At 34.3% G+C, this 12,301-nt stretch overlaps 1 protein-coding gene across 1 annotated transcript; it reads right to left on the bottom strand.

Moving 5' to 3' along the window:
* Positions 1-2,717: 2,717 nt before the first annotated feature.
* On the bottom strand, positions 2,718-9,353 carry LOC110790110 (protein RAE1). Its single transcript, XM_021994867.2, has 12 exons — positions 9,197-9,353; positions 9,026-9,093; positions 8,823-8,909; positions 7,344-7,421; positions 7,035-7,228; positions 6,070-6,211; positions 5,588-5,668; positions 4,136-4,264; positions 3,556-3,633; positions 3,377-3,448; positions 3,135-3,215; positions 2,718-3,037 (listed from the first exon to the last, which is right to left on the bottom strand). Exons 2-12 carry the CDS (start codon positions 9,086-9,088, stop codon positions 2,987-2,989), a joined length of 1,056 nt encoding a protein of 351 aa, XP_021850559.1. The 5' UTR covers positions 9,089-9,093; positions 9,197-9,353; the 3' UTR covers positions 2,718-2,986.
* Between the last annotated feature and the right edge of the window lie 2,948 nt (positions 9,354-12,301).

Raw genomic sequence — 12,301 nt, 5'->3', positions numbered from 1 at the left:
ATAAAAATAAAAATAAAAATAAAATTCAATTATAAAAAAAGTTTTGCAGCGACAACGAAAGCAAGAATAATTAATTAGCATACATTTGACATTAATAAAGATTTCAGCTTTCAAAAGTGTACATCATAATTCATATTATAACTCTATATAATATATGTAGAGAAGGTTGTTTTTCATAGGCCGCAGGAATGACATTGTTAAACAAACTCAATAGGTTATCGTATTCATATTAATTAGATTTTTGAAGAACCAAATTAAATATATATAAAATTAAATGACGGAGAATAAGAAAAAAAACTTACTTGGATTAAGGATGCAAGGGATTGCCGCCTGTGTGATTAGTTTCAGCACTCACAATCTGACGTTGACGTCGGAAATTCAAGTTTTTTTGGATTAATAATCTCAAACTTTGTAAACAGAACAAGGGAACAAATCGACTTTTACTAATTTTGGGCACCTAATTATGATAATTAATTTAATTGTTAACCTTTACGCTCAGTGATGACTGATAAGTGATAAGCGATAATTAAGCGCTAATAAAATAAGAGTAGTGAATGGATATCAACACTTTTTTTTTTTTTGGTGTTAAAGATATCAACTAATTTGATTGGCTAAAATCTTGGATTTATCTAATTAATTACAAATCTAATTTTGTTCAAACACAAAAACTTATCTAAGTCGGGTGTATAATACGAGTAAATATTATAAGTTGGGTGTGAAGTTATCCTACAAATACATACAGAGTACCCCGTAGTAGTTTAATTTTATTTGTGTGCAAATGAGTCATGTGGTCAATATAAATTACAATTTTTTTTTTTTGGTTCTACTACGAGGAGTTCCCACCGCCTTAGGCGAGTGAATTACAATTGGAAGAAGGGATTCGAAACCCTGACCTATATCTGCTATATATCATACACAAACTTCATTCTTAATCAAAACAAATACTTCATTTAGGCCAATACTCCCTCCGTCCTTAATACTCGCACCGTTTTGACTGGACACACATGCCGATGCACAACTTTGACCACCAATATCTTTAACTACATATTATAAAAACTTATAAAAATTTTAATATTTTGAAAATATATATTAAGATGAAGCCAACACTATATTATATACTAACATTTTTTTTATATACTAGAAATAAAATAGGGTCAAAGTGAATTATGTGAATAGTGCAAAAAGTCAAAACGGCGCGAGTATTAAGGGACAGAGGGAGTATAATAAACTTACCTCAGTACTAGTTAAAATTTACTCTAGTATAGGCCAATATAATACGAAGTAAATTTATTTTACACATGAGTAAGTGGTAACACAAAAAAACTTTTATTAGGGTGAGTTTATCCCAAATTTTAAGGTAAGTCTCGGGATAATGTGATAAAAGACTACAACAAGTGTTGGAGTGAGTTTGAAAATCGAAGACTCACTCGAGACTCTACATTTTCTCCAACCAAATCAAATTATACCATATCATCATATTTTATCCTATTATCTTTTTTAGGAGCTAATTGAGTCTGATGCCCGTCTGGAGATAAGGTGTAAAAATAAGGTAAGTTTTGCGTGAGTCTGAATAATGAGAAACCTGATGTGACGAGTATGAAGATTGCAGTTGAGTCTGAAGGATAAGCTCACCCATTTGAATTCATTAGCCCTAAAATTTTAGTATACCCTTAGTCATCCCATCAAAACAACCCACTTACATCACTGTGAAAATTTATATATATATATGGTAGTATAAAAATTATGCGAAGGTCGTCGAATAGAGACGACATAAAATATAGCTTTAATCCGAGCCGTTAGATTATATGATTAAATCCTAGCCATTCATCCTATAATATTGTTTTAAGGGTCCTGTTTATTTATGGGAAAACGAGAGAGACTTATTTATTTCCTTTGAAACCTTTATTAATTATAAATTGCATATTCTCCCTCTTCCCTTAAATACAGTAATTAATAATAGTTCTTTAGCTAAATAAAAAAAAATGTAAAACCTCGTTCGATAATAAACTTGATTCGCGAGATAGTCATTAATGGACAAATCCAATCTCCATCAATTGAGAGATGTCTCATAACATCTAAATGTAAACAAAAATTAATCTACAGTGATATACATGAAGTCATCAACATTATTTCGGATTATTGATAATTAATTCGTCTAGTTGAGATTGTCAACAATTTACTCTAACAACCGTGGACTTAAAGTGAATGATTTACTCTAACAAGCCTTTTAAATACATAATGACGACGTTGGAGGAACAATCCGCATCTCTAGTTTAAGTCAATAGGTGCTTTACCAATTACCACCATAGGATGATAGGACTGTTGATGAATTAAAGTGATCGTTTTTGTCAGGGAAGCGCCTCCACAGTCCACACCATTGTATTTGTGGATAGACACCGTCGTAAATATGATCAAAGTTTTCCTCTACCTCACTGCAGACTGCAGACTGCAGACTGCAGAGTGCAGACTAGACAAACAAGCGGTTTCGTTGCTGGACTTTAACCCTCCGGGCCTCACCCCAACACTCGTGAGTCGTGACCATCTTTCTCTATTATGTAAATCTATTTTATCAATGAAGAAGATGTTGCATATTATTAATGAATAATGATACAAAACTATTTTGCATATTATCTATTTTATCAATGAAGATGTTGCATATTATCATTTTTATAGTTACGCGAGTTTGTCAAAGACTCATTTCAAAACTCTCACAAGACTAGGGATAAAGTCTTCCTTATGCAATTGGAAGTTTATTTCGCTGACTAAAATCCGAATACAGAAGTACTCCGTATATCATACCATCGACCAATATTGACAACAGAACATATAAACAGGAGCTAGTAGAAGCTAGAAAGCTATTCCAAGAGGTCAAACATCAGCTACTCAAAAGAAGAAAGGTACTACTCCGAACAGACTACGCCAAATATATCCAAACTATTTGCCATGTACACTGCAGGAAAATTGCATGAGCTCCAAACACCAGCCTTCATCGCCGATTAGTGTTGCCCACTCTAGGCTTCCCTTTCACCTCAGCCTCCTACAACATACAAACACGATTCCCAAATTAAATAAACTTCTTAAATATATGAACTAAGATAGAAACATAAAACAAGTGATTGGAATAGACCCCATACCTGTGGTAAGTGTAAAAATATGTAGGACTTTGCAGTTGCTGGGTTATGGTTCTCGGCACCTTTACTCCAGTCATAACATGACTACAACAGGATATGAAACAGACTCAGTGAATGTAGACTAGAAATATAGATTTTTACCCAGCATGCTTACATTTGACAAAGTGCATTTGGATTGATAAAAGTACATGAAATTGGATTTATAGCGATTAGATGTATGCAGATTACAGCAAACTAGGACATACCGAGTATGCAAATATGGATCCATCATTGTTGAAGGCACTGCAAGATATTGGTTGATTGCATCTCGACATCGCCTAACAATCACATAATATATGTTCAATAAGTTGCACAAAGGACCAGTAATCAAAGGAGGTAAAAATAACATCCAAAACATGACCGAGCACGTAGAATTCTTAGATACCTTCAGTCTCTGTTTACTGTCCTTATCCCAAAAATTAAAAGCACCATCAGATCCTGCAGTTGCAAAGGTGCCATGTGCCTGGCAAGAAAATGTAATTCAGAGAGAGGTTAAATGTTTAGAACAGTTCATATCATTTGCTAGCTCTACAACTCATCACCTCAAGTAACCGTATCCAATCCTCAACAATTTGACACGGGTACGGATACACGGCACTTGATTACGAACCAAAACACAATAAACTTTCTACAAGATAGCCGAGTCTGACACTAGGACTGTTAGACACGTAATTATGTCTGACATAAATCCCTTTGTCCGAGTAACATAGACCCAAACCCTTACTGCTTCTAGGCCAGGCCAGGCCAGGAAAGCTGCCTATTAGCTTATCCTCCAGCTGTTTACAGGCACACAGTTGGAAGCCAAGCTAAAAAAATCATAACTTATACTGTTACACAGCAATTTCCCTTAGTCCCTTGCTAACAAAGAAAACAAAGGAAATGGGTCTTTTCAAAAAGCAAGCAAGTTATGTTACTCAATGCATAATTAGTTTACTCGAGAACAGAAACAAAAGGATGTAACTTACAGGGTGGAAGTTCAAAGAGTTGACAGAATAAATGTCATTGTTGTCTCTATGACATTTGAAAGTGAAATTTTTGGTTTGTTGCGCATCATCCAGATGATGAACTCCAACTCGTCCCTCGATTGATCCAATCTGGGAATTAAGAGGATAAGATTAAACAGATGTACCAGGAATTCAGGATAGCAAACATAGCATAGAAGATAAGATAGAATTAGCTCAATCTCTATAGAAGAAAGGTGTTCCAAGAAAAATGACAAGAATCACTTAACATTACAAGTCCGTAACATACTACACACAATAACAAACAAGAAAGGAGTAGCAGAGAAAAGTTGGTCCTGAATAATCAGACAGAAGCAGAACTTCCAATGATTGAGCTCTGGTAGCTTAAGGGAAAATACGACAGCTGACAGGCTTGTAGACAGCAAGAAATAAAGAAAATTCCGTCAATGTGGAAAATAGATAGAAGCAGAAAAGCTAAATCTTGATTCACTAGAACTTTCACAAATAGTAATCTTTTGTTTTCATAAAAGAGATTAATGATCACCACCTTTCAACATATCATGTCTGATAGAGTTGGCCTTCATAAATGGGGCCGCATATTAACAATAGATGCAATCCCGCATAAACTAGAAACCACTAAAATCTCCCTATTGCACGACTTACAAGTGGCACAGAAAATTAGTGTACTTGCTGAGATAAAGTTACACATCATACCATTACAAACACATAAACTGTCATTAGGAAGGAAAATCTCAAGTTTTTAACAACCCTTGATAGTAATGATCAACTGAGAATCAGGATCAGAAGAATGCAACAGGAGCAACATAAGAGCGCTATTTTTTTAAATGAAAGACAAAACGATAGACAAATGTTGAACTTCATCTTTGCATTTAGGAAGATATAAAACAATATACAATGGTGCTAACATAGGAAGATGAGAGATCCAGAAAGAAGATAAGTCCTCTGAGAAATGTTGTCATACATGAGGTTTTTTTTAATAACAGTGTTATACATGAACTTGAAAAGAAAGAATTTGCTTCATTAGCATTTCCAAAGTTATAGAAAGACAAAAGTTAGTAACATTCGGAAACCTTTCAATAGTTTGGCATACATTGAGAAATGTAAGAACTTAGAAACACTCAAGTAACTCTATAGGTGAAGCTGCCAAGAATGTCAAGCCCCTTTCCTTAAGAGTTATGAGTTCTCTGCAGCAACTACTGTGTTTTTTTCCCCAATCAAGTGGAGCATTTATTTAGTCTATCAAGTGTTTTGCTGTTTTGGATAATGAACTCTGCTTCAGACAAGAAATAAGTATCAAACATCAAATAGAGCATTTTAGTAACCTGTTAGTTTTATCAATTATTATACCTTTAAGTTAAATTTCATTACAACTACCCATTGGAGTCAAGCAAATATCATTCTCCCTAAAAATAAGCAAAAGGGGTTAACTCTTACCAAAAATCCTTGCTTATCAGGAAATGCAGCAAGACACCTTGTCTGGTATTTAAGTGGAGACATTATCCTTTTGAATTCAGCCTGTCGTTGGGAAATGCAAATGACTATGTATTAAATTCAAAACTCAAAAAACCAAAATAGGCTGGTTGAGCTTATTCTCAAGAAAGAGAATGAAAAGAAATAAGCAACCACAGCAAGTCTACAGAATAGTCAGGTTAAATTGAGCTTTCTACGGCTTTAAGAAAGCCCCAGTTTCAGCCAGGTTCAGTAAAAATCTAAAAAATCAATTAGCTATTTTAGTATCGAACAAAATCATGATAAAGGTACAAATAGCAAAAGAATTTCATCACTGTTTCTTGTTACTTTATTTAATTTTTTGAACCATTAAGAAAAGAGATTAGTGACTAAACTGAAGTTTGGTGAAGGACAGGAAACAACTGTAAAAGAGAACGGATATACATCTCTCAAAAGATATATGTTACCTGAGGGTTCTGCAAATTGAACACTACGATATTTCTATCCGCTGTTCCAACAACCATAAGAGGATGTCTCACAGTCAATGAAAAGCAGCGCTCTGGGAGTTGTTGGGTGTGAACCGGATTTTGCTGCCTTAAGTCCCAGTACCTGAAAATAAGTTGATTTAGCTGATGAACTACATTTTGGTTTACATAAATATTTCAATGAAACTGAAGATACTCCCCTATCATCTTTTGGTTTACATTAGAAAACAAATATCACAGTAATGACTTATGAGCTAGTAGTATACAAAGCTTTCATTCAGAAATGGGTTCAAAATCCAAAACACAAACATTGGAGTTCTAGCTTCATCAAGTGCTAAGAAAACTATGTCCATATAACCACCAATAGAGTCATTTCTTCGTTTAGCTCCAACTACATTATGTAATTTGGATTTCATCCCATAACTGTATAATTCATGCAAATAGATTATGCGTGAAGAGCATGCAAAATTGCAAATAGAGTATGCATGAAAAGGCAGTCCATGTCAAAGCGAGAGAAAAAAGTTAAATAAAGAGTCTCCGAACTTTGACTCTCTTACTTTTACTTCTTGAGTATTTTTTTATATGCTATTTTGAAATGTACTTATTTTATTTATTTTAAACTTTACTTATTTTTATTATCCCTTATAATAATTTTTTTTGTATTATATATATATATATATATATATTCCTCTTATCTTACTTTCATTAATTCCACTTTTTCCCTCTTCCTTGTTTATTCTTTTAACTTCCCGCTCCTTTCTGGTTTGATTGGTCACAATGACGATCTCCTATGACGATTCATGTTAGCCGACCCCAAATCATTTTGGGATTAAGGCTTTGTTGTTGTTGTTGTAAAGAGTCTCCGGACAGCATTAACCAAGCTTAGCTTTGTGCTTCTTTCTCCATAGTACATAAAAGAGAAAATAGAAATCTAACTCAGTACTCACCTAAGAGTTTTGTCCCAGCTCCCAGTAACCAAAACATTCATCTCAGGAATCCAGGCCATATCTTTAATAGGCGCATCATGCATAGCCACAGTAACAGGTTGCCCACCAGACAACAAAGGCCACATCTTCACCTGTTTGTCACAGCCTCCTGAAAACACAGTTGTTCCATCATCCTTCCAAGCGGAGCATAAAACCTGCAACAAAGATAATGATTTTACTGACAACTGACGTCCCATGCAAAAGGGAAACTAACAGATAACACAATCATCTTTCGTGATTTTCAGTCTGACGGATTGACGAATTATTTACCGGCTGATCATGAGATATAGCTGCTTTCGGTGCACTGTGAATGTTAGTTCCACTTTGCATTATCTCCCAACAGCGTACCTACATAGAAAAAGAGACAAAATGCAAGGTGAAGGGATTAGTGGTAAACTGGTAATTTCAAGTCAACATTCTCTAAGCAGCAAACCACCCAGATAAAAGACCAATGCACAATCAGATACTTTACACACCATTTGTAATCTTCATTCTTTACAATTAATTTAATAAATATAATTTCTCACATCTCACTAGCTTTCTTCAGAATAGAGGTTATTTCAAACAACATGTTCTATCACTTTGTTGTCATGTATGAATCACGACTGGAATTGGATTAAGACAGAAGTCACAGCGCAATTCCATATCATCAAAAGAACACAAAATCTTCAATTAGTTCTTTATCCACAACAGTTATAAAATGATAGCAATGGAGAGACTCTTCCATCAGAGAAACATTCAAGCACACAGAATTATTGGACCCAACAAATTATGACATTGTCTATTTAACCACTACGTATTATCCAGCACCTTTTACAGGTTTACGTCGTGCAAATAACTTAACCCTAGCTAAATATAGTTCTGCAAGTATTGGAGATGTCGGTCAGAAGAGTCATTTAATACATTCCTGAAGTAGAATAGAAACTTAAGTATATATCAATGTCTTTTCTTCCAAATTTCGAAAAAAAAAGAGAGTAGAGGATGTTAACCCATCAATGTATTCAATTTGAGCATATGTTCCATTTTTCAATTGTCCTAAAATTCTTCATAAGGTTTGGGCACTCTATGTGGGACATCAAATCATGGAGAATGAGACCAGTGTTAATCTAGATTTCTAAGTGACAAACAAAGCTACTTTATCGAAAACTAGGCACTCATCAGTTAAGCGGAAACTCAATAAAATTTAAGTACTGATGGCCTGAAACTTATCATCAGTATTCAGTAGTGCTGATTGATTAACACTGATACATGTCAATATACCGTACATCTATAAACTAGGCACTCATCAGTTAATTTACCAACTTATTGAATCATAATATATTAATATTTGATCAGTAATTCAGTACTAATGAAAAACCTCAGCAAGCTACTAGAGTTTGCATACTAGTTTTCATCTAGCGACTCGCATATACAAGTAGGAAAAAACTACATGGCTACATCAGCTTACAGTCATAAACCCAATCTTTTCGACTACACACTTACAATTACAACAACGGGAATGTACTCGTCACCAAACTCAAACCAAAACCACACTAATTATTGCGAAAATTCGCCCATTACGAATCATAAGGCAGTACACTATTAACCTTCTTCAATTAATCAATTGCTACATAAAACAAAGCAACCCAAGAAAAGATTGCAACAACAATGTAATGAAACAGCAAGTCACAGCATTAAATTATTGAACAAATTATGTAGCAAAAACGTAAAATAATGTAACCATGTGACTATAACGCAAAAGAGACGAACCTGATTATCCCATGAAGTTGCAATAAGATGATTAGCCTTGGGACTAAAATGAAGGCTTGACACAGAATCAGTTGGTGGTTGAGGCACCTGGAGTTCATAATTTAACCCAAATTTTCATCATTATTTTTTTTTACCCAAAAAATATTGTAATTCAGTATTTCAACAATCAGGATGATGAAGACAAAAAAAAATTTGAAAATTACCTCATATGACTTATTTGGATTTGTATTTTGACCCAAATTCGTAAGAGATGTAAAATTCGACATTAGAGCTGAAGAAAACAAACAATTGAACAAAGTATCAAAGAGGGTTAGTCAAACTTAATCAAATTTACAGACAATAATAGAGAATAAATTAAGGAGAAATATAGTCACCTGAATTGATAAAGAAGTATCAAAAGTATGAAGAGAGAAGAAAAAGGGGTAGAATTTAGGAGAAATTTGCAGAAAAGGGGAGTTTGGGGGGTTTTATTTGGGAAGTGAAGACATGAGTTAGCGTTGGATGAACGCCGTGGAGGGAAACCGAATAACTGTTTTTTTTACCGCAAAAATGACGAAATATTAGTAGGATTATTACTCCGTGTTAAATTTTAAAAGTAAATTTATTGAACATATTGACTTGAAATTTATTTTACGGATATTTCATAAAATACCCGAGTTTTGAAGTAATTCACCAAATGTCCATCAAGTTCCAATAATTCACCAAATACCCTCGACAATTGACTTAATGTCCAAAATACCCTTATTGACAACGGTCCGTTAGTCCGCCGTTAGCCTAGTTTCATAATTCACCAAATGCCCCTTTTTTAAATTTATTTCACCAAATACCCCAAACTTAAAAATAGTTATTCTGATGTTCCAATGGCTAGTTTTTTCATTTGAAAAGTAGTTGTTGGTCTTGCTTGGCTATAAAAACCCATTTTCTGAATGTTTCTTGTAATTTAGATATTGTTTTGCTTTGCTTTGCTGATTTTATTAGATTTGTGTTATGAGTTTTGTTTCAAAATCATCATCCACACACAATGAGTCCACATATATTAGAGTACCTAACCAATTTTGCTAATGTGGTAGGAAATTTGTCATCTGAAGCTCTGATACAACACTCAATCCACAAAGGTTGTACTACAAGTGTGATCCTTGCAACAATCTGAGATGGTGCAAGGGAGTAGTTGAGCAAGAAAACAGGGGGCAGCAACATGAAGGACAATACAGGGGAAGCTTAGACGAAGCAGAAAGTACTGAAAACAGGGGAAATAGTAAGATGCAATATGACTGGAAGCAAATGAAGAAAAAGTTGATACTGTAATGTCAATACAAGGCATCTTACTTTGATTTTGAAATGAAGAAAGGCTAATCCTATTTATGTCATGGTTTGGGATGGACAGGCAGAACTTATGACTCAGGAGAGCACGCAAGTACTTTTAGCAAAATAAAGTTAAGGACTTCAGAGAACTCTTAGCGAAGAAATTGGGAGGCAACCAACATGTGAAAGAAGTCTGAGGGCAGATTCTTATTATTGGTATAGAGTTGGATGACACAAGTTGGTCCGCTAGTTGATGCTTGTCGAAATTCAGGAATGTTAAATTGTTAATATTAACTGTTGGAAAAGAAAAATTAGTGAGATTGGTTCCTCCACTGACCATATTAGAACAGGAGCTCAAAACAGGTTATGAGATTCTCCTCAAGTGTTTCCCGTCCCTGGGTTGAAGCAGTTGGGTTGAATTTGTGTACGAGAGTCGATGCTTGTCAAATTTCCTTGTGACATCAATAGATCCAAAGCTCATAATTGGCATCGTAGTTGTAAATCAGGAATAAGTTTTCCTACTAGCTTCTCTTTGGATTATGCCTTGGGTTTAATGTACAAATTGTCATTTCAAGATATCCCACTCGTTAATCCGAACATTGATTTTCTTTGATGCTTGGATTCTTTTCATAAGTATCTTTCTCCCTTATTGTTAGGCTTAGTTTGTTATTTTGATACCTATAAATTGCGTAGCTTTGTATTGAGTGGAACACACATGCTGTAATACCCCATATTTACGGGTATTTTATAATAAATTATTTTGGTAAATTAAGATAATTTTACAATTAAAAATAAAATTTTAATGAGTTTTAACTACAAATATATTTTCAGATTTATTTTATTTATAAATATACTAAAATTAAGTCTCCAAGTCAAACCCTAATACCCTAAGTTATATATAATCTCAAACCCTTAAAACCTCCCGTGTTGCTGTACTCTCGAAGAAAAAAAAAACCTAATCTCCATCTCCCTCAAACCTTGCCTGCCGCCATCACTGCCTCACCCTCATCATATCCAGTTCTTGTAAGTTAATTCTTTTTATTCCCTTCACTCGATTTGTACGGTTGATTGTAGAATTTAAAAAGGAAAAGAAACCATGTACGAGCCACCTGATTCTAAGTCCTTGATAATTGTTGACACCTGCATATAATTTTAGGATCTTAATCATTGTATACTAGGTCATCATTGCTTAAAAATATTAAATTTATGTTTTGTTTCCAAAGAAAATCAAGTAACCGTTTTGGAATTTTCCTACATGATTATGAACAGTAGAAGAGTAGTAGTATAGGATATGCAGATTAGTACTCCTTCGTCGGCATTAACTTAAGGCCGTTTACGCATTAACTTAAGGAGACTACTAGTTTGAGTACGCGCGCGCTCAAGGTAACTTTCAATATTCATCATCTTTAGATCCTGCTAGTAAAAATATTTTTTTGGACATATCTATGTGTTATTATGAGATAGAGAGATTAAGTGTTTTGTATGTAAACTATGTGATTTGAGTTTATAGGCATGTATAAAGTTAGTAATATTATGTAAATCTTATTTATACTACTACCATTATTTTATGAAACAACTACTTTTGTTTATAATTTACGAAGTGGAGTATGTATTGGATAGAGTTGGGAACTAGTATTGGATTGTGATTATTAAGCGTTAATGACTACGTGAGCACAATGCATTAAACTATGAAATTTCGAGTTGCATCATTGGAGTAACCTGATGTCATTTGTGATAATAACGAACTAAGGTTGCGTAATTTGATATTCTGGGGTTTGTACGTATGACTACTGTATGCGCTTCAACATTATTAAAATATTAATTATGCAAAGTGTAATTTTAGAGGGAAAAGCCCGTAAGGGTTAGGAACAAGTTGCCCTTCTAGATGTTGTTTTATGGGCCCACTTTAGTGGAGATCCGATAGGCTTCTAGTAGGTTTCTATTATTCTGCAATGAACTTTCTGCTTAGTTTTCCTCCTAATTCTATTGGTGCACGGTCGCGGAGACCCATAGTTAATTAGTGAGGGGTGTGCACACTAGGGACATTCTGTACTCATCTTACTTTGGCCATTCTCGAGGGTTACGCGCGACCCTTAGCGTTATCTTTCCCTCACTTAATTAATATTGATCTTATGTGATAAGTTTAATAATGGAATTATTAAATTGATACTTGTTTA

This window comes from Spinacia oleracea, chromosome 2 (assembly GCF_020520425.1).
Source record: "Spinacia oleracea cultivar Varoflay chromosome 2, BTI_SOV_V1, whole genome shotgun sequence".
NCBI lineage: Eukaryota > Viridiplantae > Streptophyta > Magnoliopsida > Caryophyllales > Amaranthaceae > Spinacia > Spinacia oleracea.
This window is presented reverse-complemented; position numbering and strand designations above follow the sequence as displayed.

Coding starts and splice junctions, on each gene's coding strand:
- LOC110790110 (XM_021994867.2), bottom strand. CDS start 9,088: ATGTCGAATTTTACATCTCTTACGAATTTGGGTCAAAATACAAATCCA. Junction 3,634..4,135: donor ACTCTTTGAACTTCCACCCT/GTAAGTTACATC, acceptor TTTTCTTGCCAG/GCACATGGCACCTTTGCAAC. Junction 3,038..3,134: donor TATTTTTACACTTACCACAG/GTATGGGGTCTA, acceptor TGTATGTTGTAG/GAGGCTGAGGTGAAAGGGAA.